We start from the raw sequence: 25,356 nt of genomic DNA, 5'->3' as shown, positions 1-25,356 counted from the left end.
GTACTGCAGACCAGAGTGCCACAAACGGGAAGTTGTGGTAGTGGCGAAAACGTGGCAAATATTTTAGAGATTATACGATTTTATCTAGAGACTAGAGAGCAACATGAATTACTCCAATTGATGTCGCCGACTATTGACATCGGTTTTTGCGCCCAATGGTCCAGAACAATGGCCGGATGATCCGAAGTCGGAAAGAGAACAACAATCACTTTATGCACGGAATGAGCTATTCTTTTTTTTTTTGACCTTGCTATGTATTTAATTTAGGAGAAAATATATTTATAATCGTGAATTATATAATTGTCGTGTAATTGTTTTAAAAAAAATAAATAAAATATAAAATTTACATGAAAAAAATTAATTTTTTAATAATAAATCTTATTTTTTTTCAAAACGATTACGCACCGTTTATACAATTATATGTAAAATTACTCAATCTCGGAAAGGGGCGCCATGCTATAATTCCTTAGTTGTTTAGAGGGCGTCCTCACGGGTATTACAAAAAGAACAACAAATAATGCCTGAAACTTCAACTATAACCAACATACAAAACCAGAAACCCCAGCACTAATTTCAGCAATTTGTTCTTGATCATCAAAAGAAGTGAAACCAATTTCGAGTCAACAGCAATGATATTTAAGAATAAATGAACAAAACTCGATCGTATACACATACAGATAAATACACTAGAGTATGAAACACTACAACCTGACTAAAACGATCCTTGAGAGAAAGCACTGTAAGGTTTGCAAATCATGCCTTCTTCTTCCTGTACTGATACCGATGCTTAGAGAGTTCCTCTACTCTCGCCTTCCCTTGAAGAATTTGAACACGCATTTCGCTGCATATATTTCCTCTTCCGAGGACAAACTCAAACACACATTGGTCTTTAGGTTGAACATTGTTCTTCCTTGCAAAAGCAGACCACCCCTTAGAAATAATGATTCGGCCACTTTTCCAAATTAGGATTTTCACAGGGAACTTCTCTTCATTCGGACTGCAAATCACCATGTCTTGATTCAGTTTAATGTTAAATGCCTCCACCACCGATTTATGAAGACACTGCAACTAGAAAGAACATCATGAGAAATCTATTCTAACATTTACAAAAGCACATCAACATGGCAATATAACTGTTAACTCACAATGGGAGGGGAATTATTTTGATATATACAAACAACATATAGGGCAAGGGTCAATTAAAAGTAATAATTCCTTTGGAGGTTTTGATATAATCTAGGATTATGTTACATGAATAGAAATCACTTTTGTTTCACCCCAACAGACTTTCGAAAAAAACTAGGTGTTGTTTTCCAAAAAGATGTATCTTATAAGACAAATGGCAAGTGTTGACGTTCTTCTATCCGGCTCAGCTTTTACTCCACTCGTCCAAGATGATACTTCAAGATGTTTCTAAACTTGAAGTTTCCCGGAGGCAAAACATTCAATACATTTACAATAAAAGGAAACAAAATAAAATGATAGCCTCTTCATCTAACTATCTGCAAAAAAAAAAAAAAAAAAAAACTCAATAACCTTCTCACTCTTTCTTCCAATATCAAAATAGATATACCCAGAAGTTAAAAACAGAAAAAAAAAAAAAAAAAAAAAAAAAAAAAAAAAAAAAAGAGAGAGTAAATATACATCTCACTGCAGTCCATCATTGATCCTTGCACTCAGAATATATCATCAAATCTGAACAACATGCTCAACCCTCACCCTCAATATACCAAAATCCCAATGTACCCAATAGATGTTGCAGAAAACAATAAATAAACGCCGCAAGATACAATACCAGAAAACTCACAGTGAAATTTTTGTCACGGGTAGAAATGGACACCACACAATACGGATTCTTTGGAGTGACAAATCGGGCAACGTCAGTGCTCTTTTTTTGTTCAACAATTGTTCTTGATGTTTGTCGACCAGCTTTAGACAAACCTGTAAGCATAAAAATTTATAAATATATCATTTGTATGAATTTTATACAAAACAGAAAAATGGGAGAAAGGCTAGTTGAGAATAACAAGTATTAACTACAACTTAGCACCTGCTTCTTCATTTTTCTCGAGGCATATCTCCAAAAGCTTTCGCTTGCCGGCACGAGTCAATCTGCCACGAACCTTCTCTGCTATAGTATCTTCTTCAAAAGTCACATATGGAATAGTCTTACCAGTAGCTTCAGCTTCATACTTCATGCATCCAGTTTTACTAAATATCTTAACCTTAAACATACAACTTTTAGTGTATTTGAAAATTATGAAGTCGCCAAATTCCAGAGAATGATCACTTGCAAACTGTTGCCAGCCATACTTAAAACACAAGCCCCTGTTAATTTGTTCCAGTCCGACAGTCCAAGAATTTCCAGTATGATCAATGAGAATGGCCTTCTTTGGGATGGTTCCATTGAAGTGCTTGATAAAGGCAGGTGGTATGGACTGCATCACAAAATAGATTGGGATTTCATCAGATATCAAGCAGTCTATCTACCAGTAAAAAAAAAGGCAAAAATACTCAATCCTATCTAGTATGCTTCACACGCTCTAATCTGTATCATATTGATTATTAGGATGTTTCCTTTGAATACATATGATGTTTTAGGATAAAATAAAGCCAACATGAGCAGAGTAATGACCTGTGTAAGTTCTACCGTTCTAGAAAGAACCTAAAAAAATTAGAATCTATTGTCATGTGAGAATAAATAAAACAGTGAGAATCTAACAAAATTTGCCATCAAAAGAATAAATAAAACAGCTTGTAGAAACATGGGAATATAAAAGTGGGAAAGTTAACTGAAGAAGTTACTCCCTCTTACATGTGAGCTAGACTCCCCCTTAACATGGGGTTCAATAAGGAGAATATTTAACTAATGAGGTGAAATGTAAAGTGAGGGTTCAAACTCATGAGATATATATATATATATTTTATAAGAACCACTGTCAAACACTGAATCTGACATATGTAGAACTCATGATATTTGATATCACGTAGAATTACCAATTGTCTCAAAAAGTTAAGGAGATGGGAAGAGGGAGCTTAATCATTTATATTTATATTAGCATTAACATCTTCTTATCGTGTATACATGGGAAATATTGAAACTCCTGATACCATCCTAATCTCACCTGCATGGACATTTTAAGCTGTTTAGAAAATATATTTGCAACCGTGAATTGTGCAACTGCCACGTAATTGTTTTGAAAAAAGTGAATAAAACATAAAACCCACATAAAACAATTAATTTTTTAATAGTAGACTCCACTCTTTTTCAAAACAATTACGCAATATTTACGTACTTCACGATTATATGTAGAATTAAATCTTGGATAACAATATTTATCTAGAGTAATTCTACTCATCCTAATTCTTATCCTTCCTCGTCATCCTATAATGTGGCACTACATGATTGGAGACTATTTATTATATTTCATTTGTGAACCTATCATCTAATACTACATTATAGGATGATGAATAAATTTTTTCATTTATCTATTGTCAATTAACCATGCTCGTAACAAAACAGAGCCGCAAGATTTTGCGTATTTGGTCCAAAAAAAAGAAAGAACGTGATATATTCATACAACTAATTTTACGAGTTTATGAATAAAAAGGAAAAAAGAGTCTTTTTCTGTTAGATGCAAAACAAAAAACAAAATCTTGAATAAGAAAAGTCTCCTGCCCACCAATTATTAGAAAACTCAAAACAGAGAGAGAGAGAGAGAGAGAGAGAGAAGAGGGTGCGTACCATTTGGTGAGAGCTAGTAAATGGGAGAAATACTTTGAAGAACTCAGGGGCGTCGTCGGGGAAAGAGGGTTGTCTCCGTACGCGAGACATCGCCATTGTTGTTTCGGCTCGCTCTTTCTTCCTCTCGTTTTTGTTGGATACTTTCCTCTGAACGTGGGAAACACTGTGACGGTACGGAGTCGAGAAAAATTTTCCGCAATCGAACATCTATAGGACTCTTGCGTTTTTAGTAATCCGAGTCGTACAATTTCCTTCTTTTTTATTTTTCTCGATAAAATGAGTGTCAACTAATTAATAATTGAGAAATAAATTCAGGATCCAAAAAATGTTTCAAATGGAATTTTTTTTATTTTTATCGAATGATTAAAAAAATATTTTTTAATAATATTATGAATTTTTTATATTTTTAAAAAATATTTATGATGATTAAAAAAATACATAAAAAAAAAAGAAGAAAAAAATTTATACTATTTGGTAACCTTTTTAGATTTCGAATTCGAGATCCATAACAGTATTCTTAATAATTTGACCAATTGTTATATCAGATTTAAATAATAATAATAAATAGTTAAAAAATAAAATTATTAATAAATAATATAATGCTAGAGTTACCGAGAGGCTCCGCTTAGAGCTGTAGCTAAAATTTTTGTATTTTTTTTTCTTTTTTTACATAAATTTTTTTAACACTTTTTAAAATAGTGGGAAGATTAATATTTTTTTATTTATTTTTTATTTCGTGATTAAAAAAATATTTTTTTAATAATCTCGTGATTTTTTTTATTTTAAATAGTTAAAAGTATTAAAAAAATCTACGTAATGTAAAGAAAAAACATAAAAAACCTAGCTGTAGCTCTCAACGGGAGCCCGGTGGCTCCAGCATTATCCTAATAAATAACTAAAGAAAGTCGGGTAAATATTTGAAGATCTTAAAAAATAAAATTTATAAATTAATACTACTTGAAATAATATCTTAGAATATAAAATTATTTTAATAATAAAATAAATATATCGTATTATTAAATAATCTTAATTTATAAATTTATGTTTAATAAAAAAGTTTTTTTTTAATAAAAAGTATTTATATGGTAACCAATTGTCAAAGTCAGTTTGTAGGGCCACTATAGTTTTTAAAAGAGATTTCATAACAAGAGTTGCTACCTTTAACTCTTGAATTCTGCCTTTACTATAATAGATTTCTCATTAAATATGGACTGCGGCTAAGTTTGATTGCCTTACAACAAATTTTGGGTTCCAGAAAGAGTTCATCATGTGTTATGAGATGCAGCAATAACTGTCACAATAATTCTAAAATATATGGAACTACAGTCTCAATGACTCCTTTTACTCTCTTCCCTTCACCCCAACTGCAATCTAACTCCAAAAGCTAGCCATTTTACCTTAAGGAAAAAGAATATGGAAAAGCAGTTCAACCAAGTGTAGTATTAACTATTAACAGGAAAGAAGTCCCAGTGGGGATGGCCATGGGTCCTTGAACAAACCAAAAGATCACTATCTCCACCAGAGAGCAGAAAAAGAGATCTGAAAATAACTACTATGAAACAAACAAGCTCCTAAAATTATAATTACGATGCATCTCGAGCAACAACTTAACTAAGGTTTCTGAAAATGGAGACTTTCAGCATAGCATCATCACTCTTAATCAGCTCAAAGGCACAAATATCTCCTACTTGCAGACTATTATCCTTCACAAAGGTAGACCAACCACTAGTAAAGGCAACAGAAGATGAATGTGGATAACTGCGAAACTTCACCGGCCAGGATTTATCCCCAACCAGAAGCATCACCATCTGCCCATTTTGTTTGATGTCGAGAAACCTACCCAGTACAGACTGCAAAAGAGCGATAGTCAACAGTAGTGTCAGCATAAATCCAGTGACGAAGATTCTTTGGCATAGATCACAGCTCTGAGGAATGGTACAGCTGACTCAACTAGCTTTGTAGTTTTTCCTTGTTGATAATATTGAACCTTCAGTTGCACAAGAAATATAGATATGTGTTTCTGCTTATACGTTTTACCCTTCCCAATTACTATGTTTCATACTTCCCAACATTGGAATCTACTATACAAAGAAACAATGATCAACTCTATTCTCTATTTGATTCAATGCAGTAGAGTGAGGCAAAGGACCTAGCAACTCTCTCCCACGTTTTCTGCTACAAAGCTAATCCAACTGCATGATATTTCATAAGGTCTGGAAAGAGCTATGAATAATATAATTCCTACCAAACATCTAAATTTAGAGGTTCCATTTTGCGATGCTTGAAAATCACATGCATTAATGCAGTAATCATATCAGAAACCATAAATCCAGAAGACTGTATCATGTATAAGGACATCTTTCATAAAAGTGCTTCAAATGTAGCAGAGAGAATGTTCATAGCCTTACAATAGCACCTTCCTCCTCACAAGCTACTGCATAGAAACTTTAAAGGGATTATCTTGGGATGAATTAGCTGGGAACTTCAACAACCGTAGGTGCCCTCTATGATTAAGGCCTTTGAGTAATATGCTCACAGGTACTCTATTCACGTATCAACAGTTTGAAGTCATCTTTGTCAGATTTAGATAATTAATATTTTTATGTGTATAATTGTTGCTGCAATCAGATTAAAATTTAAGTTAAGTTTTCACTTCTCTTGGACTTAATTATCATGAAGGCTTACCATCTTACATCCACGACACAGATATGATGGCTGCAGGACAACCTTAAAATAAGGACTTTCAGGTCTAAAGCCACTTGCCCTCTGAAGAGCTCTAGCCTTCTCATTCACATTCAACATTCGAGTCATTCTAAGAGTCTTCGATTTTGGGCATCGCTTGGTAGTAGGCACCGGTTTAGAACCTTTTGCTGACAAGCAAATGATCATAAGAGAGTATTCAAAACTGTGACCCACAGAAACAGATAACATAAAATAGTAGTAGCATTAGAGATTCCAAACCGTCAAGTAGCATTAGAGATTCCAAACCGTCAAGCTCCTGTTTGGTAGGATACAAATTTGCTTGCGCTTTTAACTTCTTCACCTTTGCATCTTTAGATCGATAGGGAGGAACCGACCTTGACAGATTGGAAGTATTCGCAGTTTTAGCACTTCGATTGGTTCTCATCATCTTGTGAGGCTGAGGACTTGATAATTGTGATTTCTTCCTTGTTTTTGGGAGTGTTGGAAAGTCATCCAATATTTGAGCATGACTATCACTATCAGTTTGTTCCATCCAAGAAACTAACAATTCTCCATCAAGATTTTCCCCCTCACCAAGGGAGCTACTTGAAGGATAATCTATCTCTGTTGCACTCTCATCAAATACAAGTATATAAAAGTGTGAGTTTCCTTCATATCGAAAAACCAGCAAGTGCCCCAGCTTAAGAGAATAATACTCCATGAATTCTTGCCAACCCTTCTGTAACCAAACCTTTCCATCGCATTTCGTCAATTCAAGTTTCCACTCTGCACCATTTGGAAGCTTGAGAAAAGCTAGATTTGACAGGCCTTCTCCATATTTCCTTATAAATCTTCTTGGAATCATCTGTAAAGAATCTAAATTTAGTTTACATGAAAACCATAGAACTCAATAGATATTAGTAACACAAGCATACATACACGCTGTTCTTATTGTGCAATAGAAACAATCAAAATATTCTTTCTTAAGAGGTCTACGAAAACACAATCACCTCAAGGAAAGGACAGCCCGATTAATATGCATTTGGTCTAAGGTATAGCTACTGACTTCCCTAGAAAAATCCTAACCAAGCTGAAGCAAATTAAAGATTTTATTTTCTGGTGTACAAACCAAGACATCAATCTAAGTCTTCAAATCTAGGTTCAGCCAATTGCTGCCATGAAAGTGTTTAAACATTTGCATGGCCTTGGCCTTAAAGAGATGGCACAATACACTGTACAGGACAGCCCTATCTAATCCGAGATCAATAACGTACTTTGTTGCCTGTTGAAAAATCTGAAACTTCTTTTCTTTTGTACCTTTTTAGTTTTTTTGCTATCGGTCTTTCACAATGCCAGCGCCATGCATTATAGCATCAAACTAGACCAAAAATTTGGAAATTACAAAAACAAAGAAGCCCCACAAAAGTTGACTAACAGGTCACTATCATAGAGTATAATCCAAATAAACTGTTTTGTATTTAATTGATTTTATAAATTAACAATGTCAAACAAATAGTAGTGTTTTGTTGTTAAACCAGAGAGAGATGGAAGAATATGCTCACAAGTTTTCTTTCTTGAAGACAACGAGGGAGAATTATCTTGAAGAAATGTGGGACTTTCGGTGTAATTGCTGAACTCTCATAGTCTCTCCGGCCTTGAGAAGTCATGGTTGAACTTCGAGTAGTTACAAAGAGTAAAATGAAGCAGAAGCTTTTTAAAGAGGGCCTGAACTTGAGTGCTTGTACTCCACAAATGTACAATCTGTCAATGTAATTGTTTTTCAGTTTCTGTACCAGGTATAACAATCTTTAAAGAGCGATCAATCGTGCATACTGGCTCAATATGAAATTACGAAAGTTAACATCTTTTGAATCCTAGGGCCTTGGTTCAGTTATTCCATCAGATGCATCTTAAGCAAATTTCAACTACGTTTATAAACTATTATACACGCACAAATAGGAAAACAAAATGGGGGTAAACTTTGTAGCCAAAGCAAATATCTGCTGCATATTCTGGCTGACCTTCCAAAGGTAAATCTTATGATAAGATTTTACAAAACAAAATATGAAATTCTGCGTATGGAAAAGATTCGAATCCCTGAAAACTAAAACTGGGCCTTCTGTTTCAATTTACTTTGTTTGCAACAAAACAGAGCTGTTAACTTGACCAAATAAATATAAAAGAATTTATGAATCTGCGAAACCAATAAGAAAAAAAGAGACTTTTTACCCTCGCATGCAAAGCAAACACAATAATCCCGAGTAAAAACCCCTCGTACCTACCAACCATTTTCTGTTCAAGAACAGAATGCTAATGGAAATGCTAGAGAGAGAGAGAGAGAGAGAGAGAGAGAGGCAGTACTATTTGGTGAGCGCTGGTAAAGGGGAGGAAGGCTTTGAAGAACTCAGGGCTATCGTCTCCATCTGCGAGATATCGCCATTCTTGTTTCGGCTCTGAACGCGGAAACCCAATGAGTAGGAACCGAATCCGCATAAATATTTAGGACGTAATCGAGCAGAGTCAGCCCAGCAAGTCTACTTTCGAGTTCAGCTGCATTGCACATAAAAACACGAGCTCGAATCAAAGTGCACAACTTCTGGAGCTCGGCTAATCTCGTATCAACCAACATCGATTATTTTATGCAGAAGTTGTCATGTTATTATATAAACCACGCAAGCCAATACATGTTTTATGTAGTACCATGGATTAGGTCATAGTTCATACCGCAACTCACACTATACTATAACTTTACTAGGAATGTTTGTTTTAATATTCATTTGAGGAGTGCTACGTCTATAGATATAAAATTTACCACGTTCTTCCCTTATCTTTTGAGCACCAAAATGCATTGCACCATAGGCAATTCTTGTGTTTCTTTATTATGAAATCAGGCATTAGTAATACAATTTTCCATCATATGTCAGTAGAAATGTATGCCAGCGATTACTGGTATTGGAAGCCTGGCTCTGCTGTTGTCACAAACCATAAGATTACTCGATTCCAATTTGTGACAATAACTCCAAATATAATTCAAGTCATTAACAGATAATAGAAGTATTAGGAGTGCGACGATCACAACGAGATCAGTCTCCATCAAAGTGCAGAAGATGAGGTCTGTAAATTACCACCGGTCCACCACCATACAATCAAGTTCCTAGAATATAATTATAACACAACTCTAGCAACCACTTAACCGAGGCATCTAAAAATGGATACTTTCAGTATATCATCGTCACTCTTAATCAGCTCAAACACACAAACATCTCCTGCTTGCAGTTTATTGTCCCTTGCAAAAGTAGACCAACCACCAGACATGGTAACCCGAGAACTAGTACTCAAAACAGTCACTGGCCATGATTCATCCCCGACCTGAAGCATCACTATCTGTCTCCTTTCTTTCATATATCTGCTCTTGAGAAAGCTACCTGGCACAGCCTGCACAAAATAGAAATTCAATGCTAATCTTTGCATACGTCCCCAACCAATGATCAGTGATGGAGACACTTTTCAAAGGGTTGCAATCTTGAGAAATAGATTCACTGAACAAACTTTTTTCTTTGTATGCAAATAATCCATATATTGAAGAAACATACATATCATAAAAGATATCATTGATGAGGAATTTGCGGTTATATGCATTTGCATTTCCACTTACTATGTTTTAAACACTAACACTTGGAACCTGTCGGATAGTTTGCACTGATCTTGAACCGGTCTACAAAACTGTGTCAACTAACAAGTCTCCTCTTGCATTTGAATCAATGCATGTTCAACGTGGAAAAGCTAACAGATCATCTTTCTTAGAAGTGCTTAAAACAGCAGATAGAATATGTTGATCATAACCCAAGAGCATTGCCATACTCACCATAAGCATGCTACAGTATAAAAGAAGGGATTCTCTAGAGATGAATTTGTTGGCAGCTTCAACAACCCAAGGTGCCCTTTAAGATGAAGTTCTTCAAGCAACACGTTTACCTATACTCTCCTCAAATATCAATGTTATGAACTTGCCTTTGTTAGATTAACTAGATAATGAGTATTTACTGTTCAGAATTTCTGGCACAATACGATAGGAGATCAATTTTGATCTTGAACTTAAAACTGGTATCTTCTAATACATAGCGTGGATTTTGAGCTTAAAACCACCAGGTTAGCCTCTATCAGTAGTCACTGCATCTTATCTGCAAATTAGAGGTTTTGATGATCCAGAATACCTGGAATTCAAAGCTTACCAAGTTGCTATTATTACAAACGTGCGACGGGAACATGGCAACCGTGAGAAATGGATTTTCAGACTTGAAAGAGCTAGCTCTCTCAAGAGCTCTAGCTTTGTCCCCAGCAGTCCATCGTTGCTTCTTGAAAATGTGAGATTGACGGCGCATTGGAGAATTAGGCATGTCTCTAGTCTCTCCTTTAGCAGAAAACTTAAGCTCCCCTGTCCCATTTTGACAACCAAAAACACCTTAAATTAACTGACATGAACTTGATAGTTTGAACAAACATGCAAAACATATAATTCAGATCTTCGACCCCAAGAATGCAATTAGGTGAATTTATATCGAGTCCCTAGAGGTTCATAAGAATCTGGTCTGTGAACATTTTTTTTGGATTAGTCTGTCAGGTCTGTTAACTTCTCAAGCATTAGATTGATTTTCTTGAGGTTCATTTTTAAAATTTACTATAGGAACTTGAAGTTCTTTGATTACCTCCATTGCCAAGAGCTTTAAAAGAAAAGAGAGAAAGTGAAGGATATATGAAGTTCTACAGACAAAATAGGTCACTACTGAAAAGAATAGGAGCTTCCTCACCTGGAGATTGAGGGCAACATTCTTGAGTGGCATGGAAAATCACAACTTGGAAAGAAGTTTTGATGCCCTTAATCAGTTCGAAAACACAAACGTCACCTACTTCCAGATTATTGTCTCGTGCAAACACTCTCCAACCACATCCAAACACGCCTCTCGACATTGTAGCACTCATTTGGAAAATGTACTTGACAGACCAGTATCTCCCATCTGAAACCCGAAGGATGATATCATCTACCTTCTTATTCAAATAACTCTTTGCAAAGCTTATAGGTAGATTCTGGTTTATTCAAGACAGAAATAAAGATGTTAATTACAGTGCTGTTCTGAATGAAAGTATTTCTACAAAATTTGTTCTCTGTTCAATACTGAATCTGCAATTTGAACATCAGAAGTCTTACCAGGTAGTTTCTAGAACCCACATACGATGGCTGCATGACAGCCACGAAATAAGGATTTTCAGGTTTAAAGCCACTTGCTTTTTCAAGAGCTCTTGTTTTTTCATCAACACTCATTGTTCGAGTCCTTAGGAAATTATATTTTGGGCATTGCTCTGTTATAAAAATTCCTTCAGCACCTTTTGTTGACAATCAAAGATAACGAGACATTGTTAAAAATTTTGAACCCAAGAAATACATAACATATACAGTATATAAAAGATTTCAAACCTTCAAGCTCCTGCTTGGTAGAATGCAAATTTTGTTGAGCCAATGTTGGCATATTCGAAGTACTCATGGTTTTTTCACTAGGATTGGTTCTCATCATCTTGTGAGCTTGAGGACATGGTAACCATGATTTCTCCCTAGTTTTTGCGTCTTTTGGAAAGTCATCCAATATTTCAACAGAACCATCAGCCCGGGTTTCTTCCCTTGGAGAAGCCAAGATTTCTGCATCAAGCTTGTCCTCTCCAAGGGAGCTATTGAAAGGATACTCGATTTCTGTTGCACTCTCATCAAATACAAGTACACGAAAGCGAGAATGTCCTTCATATTTAAAGACTAACAAGTGCCCCAACTTTATAGAATAATACTCCAAGAATTCTTGCCAACCCTTCTGGAACCAAACCCCACCATCACATTGTGTTAACTCTACTTTCCATTCTGCACCATTTGGAAGCTTAAGAAGTGCTAAGTTTGACAAGCCTTCTCCATATTTGCTTACAAACTTCTTCGGAAACCTCTGTAAAGACTCAAAGGTTAAGTTAACATAAAAACCAGAAAATTCAGCAGAGTAAAAACAACATACAGGCTCATACACAGTTCTTATTGTGCAATCGAAACCCTTAAAAAAAGTATCGTTTCTTAAGAGGCCTACAAAAATACAATCAACTCCAGCAAGCAGCAAATCGATTAAAACTTGGATTTGCACTAGATTATAGCTACTGAAGTCCTCTAAAAGTTCCAAGCCAAACTGAATCAAATTAAAGATTTTTTCTTTCCGGGAGTACAAAACCAAAGACATTCTATGTTGATACTGATATTGGTCATTGACAATGTCAGTTTCATGCATTATAGCACCAAACAAGACCTTTACAGTCTGAAACTTAAAAATAAAAATAAAAATAAAATTAGAAAGGCCCCTGATATATCAATTACTAAGAGATCACCATCATGCAGTGGAATCAAACTGTAATCCAAATGAACTGTTTTTTATCTGATTAGCTTTACAAAATCGTGATGTCAAGTAAAATAATAACGTTAAATTGTTAAATAAGACGGATGATAATGGTTACAAGCTTCATGTCTTGCAGAGAATGAGGGAGGATTATCTTGAAGAAATGTGGATCTTTCATTGTTACTGCACTGCACAGTCTCTCTGGCCTCAAGAAGTAATGATTAAACTTGGCATATGATTGTTTAGTTTGATTCTTTAAGGGAATCGGGGGGAAAGAGAAATGCCGTTTAAGAGTTATCAATCCAATCGTACGGAACTAAACTTTCGTTTGACACATTATTAAGGCAGTGTTTGGACAGCCAGACAAGATGAGAAACTTTGAGATGCTTTTGTACGGATAAGATAACTTTGTATCCAAACACGTTAAGATACTATGATCCCAGTCGTTCTCTTCATTTATCAACACTATTCACTGAAAAGGCCATACACTCTTAACACTCCATTACATCAAGCTGGCACTCCCTTAAACCATGTACCACACTTCATCCTACAAGTTTGTCCAGTTTTACTACACAAGCAAATTTATTTCCCTTTTGTCCTTTTGTGAAAAAAAAAAAAAAAAAAGGTAGGAGGTTGGTATCCGAATGCCTATAGCATTCAAAGTAGGAAAAATCTAAATGGAAGCCTCACACCCCGCACACCTCCACCTAAGCAAAATGTAAATTGTCATTTTTGTCGTCCTATTTAAATACACACAATTCCTTCTCTCCCTTTCCCCTTCTCTCCCTTTCCCCCCCTCTCCTTCTCCCTCCCCCCTTTCTTCTTCATATTCACATCCCTGCTCCTTCTCCCCCTTTCCTCAACTTTCTGTATTTTGTGATAAATGTCATTTTTATTCAGGTTTCTTTCTTACATCATTCAGCACCGCAACTCTGGTGTACAAACCAAGACATCAATCAGAGTCTTCAAATCTAAGTTGAGCCAATTGCTGCCATGAAAGTGTTTAAACACTTGCATGGCCTAGGCCTTAGAGAGACGGCACAATACACTGTACAGGACAGCCCTATCTAATCTGAGATCAATATATAAAGTATTTTGCATAGGACAGCCCCAGCCAATCCAAGATCACTATAAGTACTTTGTTGCCTGTTGAAAATTCTGAAGCTTCTTTTCTCTAGCACCTTTTTAGTTTTTTTTAACATCAGTCTTTCACATGCCAGTATCATGCATTATAGCATCAAACTAGACCAAGAATTTGGAAATTACAAAAACAAAAAAGCCCCACAAAATTTGGCTAACAGGTCACTATCATAGAGTATAATCCAAATAAACTGTTTTTTTATATAATTGGTTTTATATATTAACAATGTCAATCAAATAGAAGTGTTATATTGTTAAACCAGCGAGAGATGGAAGAATATGCTCACAAGTTTCCCGTCTCGGAGACAACGTGAAAGAATGATCTTGAAGAAATGTTGGGGTATCGGTCTAATTGCTTGACTGTTATTGTCTCTCTGGCCTTGAGAAGTCATGGTTGAACTTCAAGTAGTTACAGAGAGAAAAATGAAGCACAAGCTTTTAAACTAGGGCATGAACTCGAGTGCTTGTACTCCACAAATGTACAATCTGTCGATATAATTGTTTTTCAGTTTCTGTACCAGGTATAACAGTCTTTAAAGAGCGATCAATCGTGCAGACTGGCTCAATATGAAGTTACCTAAGTTAACATCTTTTGAATCGTAGGGCCTTGTTTCAGTTATTCCATCACATGCATCTTAAGCAAATTTCAACTACGTTTATAAATTATTATACCCGCAAAAATAGGAAAAAAAAAATGGGGGTAAACTTTGTAGCCAAAGCCAATATCTGCTGCGTATTCTGGCTGACCTTCCAAGGGTCTATATCTCATGATAAGATTTTACAAAAAAAAAAAAAATGAAATTCTGAGTATGGGAAAGATTCGAATCCCTGAAACCTAAAACTCAATTTACTTTGTTTGCAGCAAAACAGAGCTGTTAACTATACCAAATAAATATAGAAGAATTTTATGAATCTGCGAAACCAATAAGAAAAAAAACAGGACTTTTTACCCTCGCATGCAAAGCAAACACAATAATCCCGAGTTAAAAAAAAAAAAACCCACATACCTACCGACCGTTGTCTATTAAAGAACAGAATGCTAATGGAAATGCTAGAGAGAGAGAGAGAGAGAGAGAGAGAGAGGCAGTACTATTTGGTGAGTGCTGGTAAAGGGAGGAAGGGTTTGAAGAACTCAGGGCTATCGTCTCCATCTGCGAGACATCGCCATTCTTGTTTCAGCTCTGAACGCGGAAACCCAATGAGTAGGAACCGAATCCGCATAAATATTTAGGATGTAATCGAGCAGAATCAGCCCAGCAAGTCAACTTTCGAGTCCAGCTGCATTGCACATAAAAGCACGAGCTCGAATCAAAGTCCACAACTTCTGGTGTTCGGCTAATCTCGCATCAACCAGCATCGATTATTTTATACAAAAGTTGTTACATTCTTTATAAACCATGCAAGTCAATACATGTTTTATGTAGTACCATGGGTTAGTTCGTAGTTCATACCACAACTCACACTATACTATAACTTCACTATGTATGTTTTTTTTTTTTAATATTCATTTGAGGAATGCTACGTCTATAAAGATATAAAATTTACCAAGTTCTTCCCCTTATCTTTTGAGTACCAAAATGCATTGCACCATAGGCAGTTCTTGTGTTTCTTTATTATGAAATCAGGCATATGGAATCGAATTTTCCATCATTTGCCAGTGACTACTGGTATTGGTAGCCTGGCTCTGCTGTCGCCACATAGCCATTACCCGGTTGGTTGGTCGAATCATCTAGCTCACCATTACCCAGCCCGACATAATCTTTCACGTTAACATTACGAGTCAATTCATGCATGCAACTCGTCATTCGGGTCTTATGTTTTGGAGTGGGATAAGACGAGAATTTTGTAAATATTAATAAGATAATTAATAAAAAATAGTGAAATAATTTGAATTATTTTTTAGATTTTGAAAAATGAGAGAGAAAAAATTGAATAAAAAATATTATAAAGTTAAAATATTGTAATAATATAGTTTTATAATATTATTTTTATTTGGAGATTTAAAAAAATTGAAATTATTTTTTATTTTTTATTTGAAAGTTTGAAAAAATTGTAATGATTAGTTAGAAAATTTTGTATTTAAATTACGTTTGGGAATAAGATGTGATAAGATGAAATAAAATCAGATGCGAATTTTGTATCTCATCTAAGGCCTCAAACCTTCCCTTGGTCAAGGCCTTTTGTTCCCAGCCAAAAGATGACTGCTACATCCATAAAAGAATTGTACAAAATAATTCTACAAATTGATGTGGCTTTATCTAATCTGTTAGATCTACTTTATAATAAAAATAACTTTACAATCTGATAAATCACATCAAGCCATGTCAATTTATAAGATTATTTTTATATAATCACTTTATAATTAGAGTATTTCTCCAACCAAAAACTCCCTTCAACTCTCTGCCTATTCCGACTTTGATTGGGCCAGATGCCCCTCACTGGCGCTGTACTACTTGCTTCTTCATTCAACTTGACAATAGCCCCATCTCTTGGCGTGCCATAAAATAATCCACTATCTCATGCTCTCTTGTTGAACCTGAATATCATGCATTAGCTTTTATTACTTACAAGCCTACTTGGCTTAAGACTCTTCTCCATGAATTATTGTTCCTTATCCACAGCCCATGCTCCTTTATTATCACAATCAAGTCGTTCTCTACATCACTCAAAACCCTGGTTTTCACGAACGTATCAAACACATTAAAATTGATTGTCACATCATTCATAAAAAAATTGCATTCGAGGCTCATCTCCACCACTCATATCTCCACCTCTGAGTACAATTGCTGTTAAGAAAGCGTTTAACCTCTGGCGTGGCCCTAGCCAATCCAAGGTCATTCCACGAAAGTATTTTGTCCTATGTTGGTGCCGATATTGGTCATTAACAATGTCAGTTTCATGCATTATAGCACCAAACAATACCTTTACAGTCTGAAATTAAAAATTAAAAAAAAAATTAGAAAGGGCCCTGAAATATCAATTACTAAGAGATCACCATCATGCATTTGAATCAAACTCTAATCCAAATGAACTGTTTTTTATCTGATTATGTAACAGACCGCTCCTCACAATTAATAATAAAGTCACTTTTAAAAATCACGGGAGCCGAAGTATTACTACTGAACCTAAATTAAAACTATATTATTACTTCTTTTTCTAAAAGAAGCACCAAGTACAAAGATTCATTATAATAAATAAACTCGTTTTGAATTAAAATACTGAAATCATAAATGAGAGTGCGGCGGAAGTATTTATTAAAATTTCTCAACATTTGTTCTATAAAAATCATAACTTAAAATCTCTATACATGATCTAGACTACTAACACGCCTCCCTGGACTAAGTCCCGCCCCCTGAACTAAGCCTCGTCCTGCAACTCTACCTTCATAAATATTCTGACCTAAGGTAATTTAAAAACATAAAAATAAACTAAACTCAATAAAAAAACACATCATAATATAAACATACTTAATATAAGACTTTCATAAAATATTTCATGCTGAGTTTAAAATAATGACTGATCATACTGATGTTTATGCTATGCATGATTGATTTATCTAAATTAACTAACTGATTTAATTTATCTAATTGATATCACTGATCTGACTAGCAAATACATTTAACCCTGTGTGTGAGGTTGTGCATCAGCCCCACGTCTCGCTGCCATAAGGGGAGCCGCATAGTATTCTGGCATACTATAGTGGACTACGCTTGAGTTCGTGGCTTATACATCCACCCTGAAACTGCATTGGTGCCATGAATCTAAATAGTCATCTGATTAAATTGTTCTGATCTTATCTTACACTTAATCTTATGAAAGCTTACTTGTCTTATGTAACGTGAGATGTATGAGATGTATAATACATATATCACTATAATATGTGGAATGAAATATGATGAATGATGTGTTTACAAATATCATGACATTCGTGGTACGTAAACACTAACTTCTAAATAACTGACTTTAATAATAATATATATAACTAGCTAACGTATGTTAATTCTAATTTATGATTAAGCTACTTACTATGTAGTGTTGCTTCTTAAAATTTTCAATATAAAATCGATCACGGTGCGATGGAGAGATGACGTTGGTTGTGATTAGGAGGGAGGAAGAGACGATGGTGGCTTTGCAGTGTTTCATGGTGGGGGAGATAAGGCTACGACATGTTGAAGGTAAAAAGAGAGCTAAAAACAAAAAGTCTAGACTTGAAGAGGTAGGTGCATGTACAATGCATGAGACTATTTATAGGATGATATGGGTTGGGTTTAGAAATTTTAAGGTGAAGAGGATTCTAGAATTGTAATCCTAGTGTGTTTGAAATTAACGACATACTCTAGTAGTTCATTTAATGTAGGATTGAGAGTGACTAAGACTGTGTAGGAAATTTCAATCAATAATAATTTTAAATTGAAAGACCAATCTTTAAATTGTAAAATGAGTCCATTCAATAAATAATAATTGGAATTTAACTTAGCTATTGAGTCTAATTTAAGCTCTTAATCAACCTCAATAATTTATCGTTTATGAGCTTATCTAATATGACCGATTAAATATAATTTAGATCCAATAAAAATTATCAATACTCAAACCTTAGAATTGTTGGGCTCGATCGTTACAAATTAGCTTTACAAATTCATGATGTCAAGTAAAATAATAATGTTAAATTGTTAAATAAGATGGAGGATAATGCTTACAAGCTTCTCATCTTGCAGATAATGAAGGAGAATTATAATGGTTGTTGAAAATGATGGAAAATTGTTAAATAAGATGGAGGATAATGCTTACAAGCATCTTCATACTTTGGCTAGGCATAGTTAAGGTAGATAATATAATGATTGTTGAAAATGATTAAAATATTATTTTGATGAGTGAATAGTGTCTAGTCAAACATAACTAGGGTAATTTACTATAGCTTATATGTTGAGCTTTAGTAATTTGGTTAGTCCAATGTAGAAGATTTTATTCATGCCTAGCCAAAGTATGAAGATGCATTGGCATTTGACTAGTCCAATGTCAATACTCTTATCTCGAAGAAATGTGGCGCTCTATACGATGACCTCAACCAAGAACTTGATGGCCACTGATGATCCGTTTCGAAGACAACTCCACTCCGGAGAGTCCTCGATAGCTTCCATGGGAAGATTACATCGGATCAAGGTCGTTGATCGATGCTTGGGTTTGTATGTGTCGGACCACAATCCAGCACTTGTACTCCCACTTCAGCCTCGCTACTCTCAGATCTCTCTGACATGAACTTTCCAAGTCTCAGTTCCTTTTTGGTCTAAAAAATGAGACCTTAGCAGCGTGGGTTGCTCAGAAACGGACATTAAAGACTACCCTAACTGTTATAGCTTATATATCTTTTGACGTTTAATGAGCCAAGGACTGAACAGTTATAATGGGGCATTCACTATAATTTTGACATGTTTCAGATTTGGTGTGTGGGAAGCTTGCAAGGAATCAGCATTAGAGACTGCATTTCTTATCTTATAACGGTATTCGAATCTTAGATTTCCTTGTACCAATTCTGTTGATCTTGGCAAGACATAAATGTGACCCAATCAGGGCCTAAGCGCAAGGATTCTTTATTAGATATGGAAGTCTCTTTTGGTTGTTGCAGTGCCATATGAAGCCTGCTTTTTGGCCTAAAACTTGATGGTTCATTTCGGCTTTTTATAGAGCAGCCAACGGTATCATGACAAGAAGGGCTTTCTGTGGTAGTTGTAACGAGAAGACTTTTTTATCTTTTATTTTTTATGGTAATGACGTTAAATTACAGAAACTTCTTTTTCCCATCATCTATAATGCAATTCTAGCCAAGTATTTCCTGATGATGCTGACAATCATGACATGCAAAATCTTGGAGATCTATTACTTTAGTAGCCAACTACATCTTGTATCACCTGACAACTACAATGTCATATCCACCTCAGAAGGATACTTCCTCGCATAAATCAGTTTTGTCAAACAGCAAACCCTTCTCTCTCATATTTTATCCCATTTTTTAGAGAGTAATTGCAACTTGCAATAATGAAGTACATAAATATCATACAATCGCTTTAAAAATAAGTAAAATCTATCTTCAAAAATTAAATTTTTTTTATATAAATCTCGTATTTATTTATTTACTTTTTAAATAATTACACGACGCTTACACACTTATAACTACAACTATCATTTTTTTTTTTTTTTTAAGATGGTATAAAAGAAATACCTTAATAAAAACATATTGAAAGTAAAGCTTGTCCGGGGTAGGTTGCATGTTTCGTTTTATTTTCTAGAAGAAGCAGGTTTTGTTTAGGATAATCATTCCTACCAAAGGAAAAACAATAAAGGTAAATTTGGATAAATCACGATTCACTGTCAGGTTTTGGACAGTGTCATGACTAATGATCATACCCTACCAGCTTTGACGAAGGGACCACTAAAGCTTCCCTAGAACACACAATCCGCAAGTCAAAAAGGAGAAAAAAAGAAGCAGAATGATTAAACCTACCATTATATTCTCATGGAAACAAAATTCAATGGTTATGGCCCAATTATGACAAAGACAAACGAGAAAACAGATCCATTACATTGAAACTAGTCAATGCTTTTGATTACTTTCACTTTTTTCCAGTTTGATAATGCTCTCCGCATTATGCAAGGAATATCTATTTCCTGTTAACATCAGATCATGCTTTCTAGGTGGTCGAGTATGCCCGGTCTACCTAGAATATTCCTCTATTTTTATTCCCTCCAAGGAACAAAGTTAAATCCAACTTTGTCAGTAACATAAAACTGTGACCTGAAACACATCTATTTTACTAGTGCCTTTGACCAGAAACACGATTTAGAAAACTGATCAAGATGGGTATACGACCATGTTCGATCAGAAATTAAGGGTTCTAATCTTTACCAGTGATGAGTTGTGTTCGCAGAGTTCTCTCAAGTCTTTTTTTCCTGAGAGGGAAAAACAAACATGCCACTGAGTGGTATTGCAAACTACAATTGGAAAAATAAGCTAATTATATACAGAACCAAGAAATTTAATATAGCAGGCCTAAAAACATAGAGAAATATATTGTAGTGTAATGCAAAAGCAGATCGTAATCGATGGAGAAATTGTGCCCACTTCATGTTTACTGTGACTTCCTGTAAGACATGAGTTTCTAGAGCCAACTCTACAGAAACCAGCGGTTGAAAAACGGAATTCCGAGTAACAACAAACATGAATTAACCAATTCACCCATATGTGCTGAGGAGTCCTGAGGAATAGCTCCAGCACTGGTATTTGACCGGTGCATAAATGATACCTTCCGATCCTTGCTGGGGCCTTCCAATCCTTTTTTAAGCGTCTGAATCTTTCACTTTGCGGGAGATCCTTCTGAAGAAATTTCCCAGCTAAAAGCATTCAACTATATTGAAAATAGAAAAAAAGCCATTGATACCCATATGGTCCTATGTCTCAGAACCTTCTTCAACCGTTGGAAGGCTACCCTCTCTGATAAATGTTGGGTTAAGAAACTTTGCCACAAAAGCCCACAACTTGTAAACGTCCTCAAAGTTAGTTAGAAAACCTAGAGAAGCTGTAACAACTTCAACCCGTATGAATCTGCCCTTTCCTCCATCATGTCGACCATTTTCCATTGGCCTGCACAGCGTTGTATCTTCAAAATTCAAACTACCCCGTTGATGTCTCGGGCTATCTAAAATCTTTATGTGACTAAGGAAGCCAATGCCAAGAGAGATACCTTCTCTTTCAGCCAGCTTCTGAACAACTTCTGGATTGATTAGCCCCATGTTTTTGCCCCTCACGTTAAAAGCCACAGCTGCACCTCTCTCGTATTTTATTTTCGGGCCATATATTTGAACAAGATTCGTGCTGCCATCCCCATCTGAACCAGGTAATCTAAGTTGCAGTAATGAGGTTACTAGCCAATTGGTCAAAAACCGCAGCCTGAGGGTGGTTTTATTGAGACCTAACATGTTAACATGATCAAGATGCCTGCATTCTATCTCAGGTTCCCTCCTGTCCCAGTCTTGCCCATCAGCATATTCACCATCACTGCTCTGCTCTTCATCATCCAGGCTGGTCACAGAGATTTCTCCTGTCTCCAATGTATGGCTCAGGTTATCTTTATGATTGTCCTCCAAGCTGAAAGATACCCTCCTCTCCCTGCTTGACGATTCATTCTCTTCCAAACCAAAAAATCTACCACCAGTAAATTTATTCCCTTCCCTTCTCCCCAACAACCTAAATTCACCTTCAGTTTCTCTTCTTATGGCACTCTCTTTTACCTCCTGAAAAATTTCAGAGGTTGAGCCATTCTCTTGGCTGCGATGCTGACAGGCAGAAGTTGATATGTTCACACAGGATCCATTCACTGCAGAATTGGACAAAGACCCAGCAGGAAGGGGTTTGCTGGTCTCAGGTTCTTCTTGGATCTCCTGAACATGATCTAAACGCTTTCTACTATTTTGTAAAGTGTGGTTTGTCTCTGCAAATTGTTCTTCTTCAGGGACCTCCTTCACACAGTCCAGTTCTTGGGAAACTGACTGGACAGCAGCATCAAATGATAGCACATTGCGGTCTTCATAAGGCACGAGGTTTACCACCTTGTCATCGTATATAGGGCTGCCATGTATCTTGGAAGAGGGTACTGGAGATAGGCGTTTGTGGTTCTTCCTGCCAGTAAACCAAAAGGGTGGTAAGGGAGAGGCCACTTTCTGTTTATTCAATTGGCTTGCTGTGTCAGACCCCAATGGACTCTGACCCAAATCGATCCACAGCGAGTTGTCTGATGACTCATCTTCACTGAAGACGGGGCTCTTCATCACCTCCCCAACCGAAATGCTCTCGGTTTCCTCAAATATGGTGCTTGTCCCATCTCTGTCAGAGCTGTTATCATGATCCATCTCAAATACATCCCTCACCTGAGCAGATGTAAATGCACCGGAAAAGGCAGGTAGCTGTGTTCCCGGGCGTGTTTCAGAGGTTTTATCACCATTTTCAGCAACTTCATCATCTTCAATTCCAGCCAATCTGTCAAGACAATCCATGGAATCACTCAGATACAAAGGATACTCAGGGGTAATCTTCACCATTCCAACCCCAGTACGCCCAGATTGACTTTGAAGGCTTCCCATCACGGATTTCTTGATCAGAAGGCATCCAAAACCAGTTGGGTCATAACCAAATACCCTGTAAAATGATGTGATAATGAAATCCGGTCGGAATAGGGACAACCCAAGGGAATCCATGTCCTTTGGACCCAATGACCCAGCATCAAGCAACACATGCCAATTGTTCTGCTGTGCTAGTGCCATCCATTGGTACGAGTACTTGGCCCCAGTAACTCTAGACTGAACAGGAAACACAAAAAGACCAACTGCAGAATCCTTCTTCCTCCTCTTACTAGAAATTTGCTTTCTCAAATCAGTGGAGCACAATTTCAGGGTTGGCCATTTGAACCATGCACTATACACTTTAGCACCCTTCTCCCTAGCACTCTGAGCCATCCAATTCACAGACTGGCTCTCATAATCAAACATTGTCAACAACTTTTTGTTGGTACGAAAAGGGTACGACTCGGCCAGCAATTTAAACGCAGATCCTCTACTCACTGTAAAAACTAGACCGTACTCATGCTCAGGGATGTTCAAATAATCAGTAATTCTAGTCTTTATGTCATGCTCAACAGTCCCTCTCTCAGCACCCCCATATAAAACATGATTGCTTAAATTTGCAGTAATTTCTGATAAGCTAAACGTGGAGGACTCCCAGTAGTGAAGAGTCTGAACATACGAGAACAAACCAAACCCACAGTAATCAAGGCATACCTTTGGGGACAAGTGCGAGTACTCTTCAGCCCTCAGTTGATCGATCTTCTCCAAAGACTGGTACTTCGGGTACATGATTAGGAACTTTGAGAAAGACTCGTTGAGGTCTGGAATGGCATCCTCGGACTCGAAGGTGCGCTCGGCAGCGAGGGCAGTTGCTCGGAGGAACTCACGCTGCGCGTGGAGCCTCGCGAGCGAGCGCGAGCGCCCCAAACTCTCGTCCTGGTCGGCCAGCGACTCGGATTCCTCCATATCTTTGGATTTGAAGAGAGACCCATCTTCGGAAGCTTCTTCGAGAGCCTCCCTGAGCTTGTTCTCTTGCAATTTCTTGAGAACCGATGAGTTTTTCTTGTTCTTAAGAGATGAATCAGACCCATCTTTTCTTCTACCGCTGCTCTTCCTGTCCAGAATCAGAGCTGCGCATTGGGAAATGGGTTTCCATATGGAAAGATGCATCAAAGCAATTCGGATGACCCCAGAAATTCCAGGATCTCAATTTCCAATACCAAAGAAATGCGAGAAAATTTTGAATTCAACTCCAAACCACAAAATTAGGACTCTAAGTAGACCATTCTCGGGTAAAACTCCGCAACAGAAATACAATTCCAAGAAAACCAAAGAAAGATCGAGACTTTAATGCTCAAATCCTGCAACCCAGATCCCAAAAATTCACAAGACCATTGTTAAAGAACGTAGAAGAAGAAAAAGTGCTTCCCTAGAAAAAAATGAACACAGACCAGAAATAAGCAGAGTCAAAACCACCAAACACCTGACAGAGCTCAAACAAAGAACTCTCTCTCTCTCTCTCTCTCTCTCGTTAATGCAATTAAAAGCAAAAAAAAACCCTCCACAACATATGCTCTCTCATTTACTTCGATAATAACTTATTAATTAATCCAAAACATACCCGGTTACGATAAATCATAAAACTCCACTCTGTTCTGTCTATCTCATTGACCTCTCTAGGCTCTCTCTCTCTCTCTCCCCAATCTTCGACGCTTACTGCCCTCAACAAACAGTGAGAAAGGGTATTGACTTTCACGAACCGAATATGTAAATGCTGCCTAGTTTTATTTCTCTTATTAATTAATTTTTCGTTTTGTTAAAATAAATTATTTAGAGTTTGCTTATCTGTGCTGAGGTGGGACCAACACACAACCACATGTATAAAAGTCAAAGAATCAGCTGGCCTCGTGTAAAAGCTGTTTTCTGTCCAATTAGGCAACCCTAGTGTAATTGCTTCTAGGTTTTTCTTCTCCCCTCGTATGTTTGACCTTAACATATTTCCATGTTTATCATAATTCCTTTTTTTTTTTTTTTTTCTATTGATAATTGTTTGTCTAAACCACTTTTTTTTTTTTTATTTACTATTTAAGCACCTCATTGTCAGGTATATTTTAATTTTAATTTTAATTTTAATTTTAAATTACCCTCTTTCTACAAATATTGTTATTTATCATCTTTTTAATTACTATCTTTTTATTCTTTTCTAACATGAACTTAAATGATTAAAAACTATTTTTATTATTTAATATCATATCAAAT

At 36.2% G+C, this 25,356-nt stretch overlaps 3 protein-coding genes across 4 annotated transcripts; all 3 read right to left on the bottom strand.

The window, feature by feature from the left end:
* Positions 1-536: 536 nt before the first annotated feature.
* LOC121246515 (putative B3 domain-containing protein Os03g0621600) lies at positions 537-8,923 on the bottom strand. The gene is made up of 10 exons (XM_041144694.1): positions 8,789-8,923; positions 7,990-8,188; positions 6,734-7,292; positions 6,431-6,615; positions 5,358-5,595; positions 5,200-5,258; positions 3,746-3,952; positions 2,049-2,438; positions 1,808-1,942; positions 537-1,062 (listed from the first exon to the last, which is right to left on the bottom strand). The coding sequence occupies exons 2-10, from the start codon at positions 8,092-8,094 to the stop codon at positions 754-756; spliced, it is 2,187 nt and encodes a 728-aa protein (XP_041000628.1). The 5' UTR covers positions 8,095-8,188; positions 8,789-8,923; the 3' UTR covers positions 537-753.
* A 476-nt stretch (positions 8,924-9,399) lies between these two features.
* Positions 9,400-15,480, bottom strand: LOC121247676 (B3 domain-containing transcription factor VRN1-like). 2 transcript variants are annotated; one of them, XM_041146081.1, is made up of 7 exons: positions 15,077-15,480; positions 14,274-14,472; positions 11,901-12,411; positions 11,634-11,785; positions 11,236-11,512; positions 10,660-10,862; positions 9,400-9,862 (listed from the first exon to the last, which is right to left on the bottom strand). In XM_041146081.1, the coding sequence occupies exons 2-7, from the start codon at positions 14,376-14,378 to the stop codon at positions 9,617-9,619; spliced, it is 1,494 nt and encodes a 497-aa protein (XP_041002015.1). In that variant the 5' UTR covers positions 14,379-14,472; positions 15,077-15,480; the 3' UTR covers positions 9,400-9,616. The 2 variants fall into 2 exon arrangements, with proteins under 2 accessions (XP_041002015.1, XP_041002014.1); XM_041146080.1 differs by having other exon boundaries at positions 11,634-11,809; positions 15,077-15,478.
* A 5,375-nt stretch (positions 15,481-20,855) lies between these two features.
* LOC121245069 lies at positions 20,856-24,859 on the bottom strand. The gene is made up of 2 exons (XM_041143353.1): positions 24,719-24,859; positions 20,856-24,458 (listed from the first exon to the last, which is right to left on the bottom strand). The coding sequence occupies exon 2, from the start codon at positions 24,265-24,267 to the stop codon at positions 21,430-21,432; it is 2,838 nt and encodes a 945-aa protein (XP_040999287.1). The 5' UTR covers positions 24,268-24,458; positions 24,719-24,859; the 3' UTR covers positions 20,856-21,429.
* Between the last annotated feature and the right edge of the window lie 497 nt (positions 24,860-25,356).

This window comes from Juglans microcarpa x Juglans regia, chromosome 1S (assembly GCF_004785595.1).
Source record: "Juglans microcarpa x Juglans regia isolate MS1-56 chromosome 1S, Jm3101_v1.0, whole genome shotgun sequence".
Classification (NCBI taxonomy): Eukaryota; Viridiplantae; Streptophyta; class Magnoliopsida; order Fagales; family Juglandaceae; genus Juglans; species Juglans microcarpa x Juglans regia.
The sequence above is the reverse complement of the archived record's forward strand: the minus strand, read 5'-3'. Positions and strand labels throughout refer to the sequence as shown.

Excerpts from the sequence above, each read along its gene's own strand:
- LOC121246515 (XM_041144694.1), bottom strand. The coding sequence starts at position 8,094 with ATGACTTCTCAAGGCCGGAGAGACTATGAGAGTTCAGCAATTACACCG. Across the intron at positions 5,596-6,430 it reads TGTGTCGTGGATGTAAGATG|TCTGTACTGGGTAGGTTTCT; the intron begins GTAAGCCTTCAT and ends GCTCTTTTGCAG. Across the intron at positions 1,943-2,048 it reads AGAAAAATGAAGAAGCAGGT|GGTTTGTCTAAAGCTGGTCG; the intron begins GCTAAGTTGTAG and ends TTTATGCTTACA.
- LOC121247676 (XM_041146080.1), bottom strand. The coding sequence starts at position 14,378 with ATGACTTCTCAAGGCCAGAGAGACAATAACAGTCAAGCAATTAGACCG. Across the intron at positions 11,513-11,633 it reads TGGGTTCTAGAAACTACCTG|AATCTACCTATAAGCTTTGC; the intron begins GTAAGACTTCTG and ends TGAATAAACCAG. Across the intron at positions 9,863-10,659 it reads TTTGTAATAATAGCAACTTG|GCTGTGCCAGGTAGCTTTCT; the intron begins GTAAGCTTTGAA and ends TATTTTGTGCAG.
- LOC121245069 (XM_041143353.1), bottom strand. The coding sequence starts at position 24,267 with ATGCATCTTTCCATATGGAAACCCATTTCCCAATGCGCAGCTCTGATT.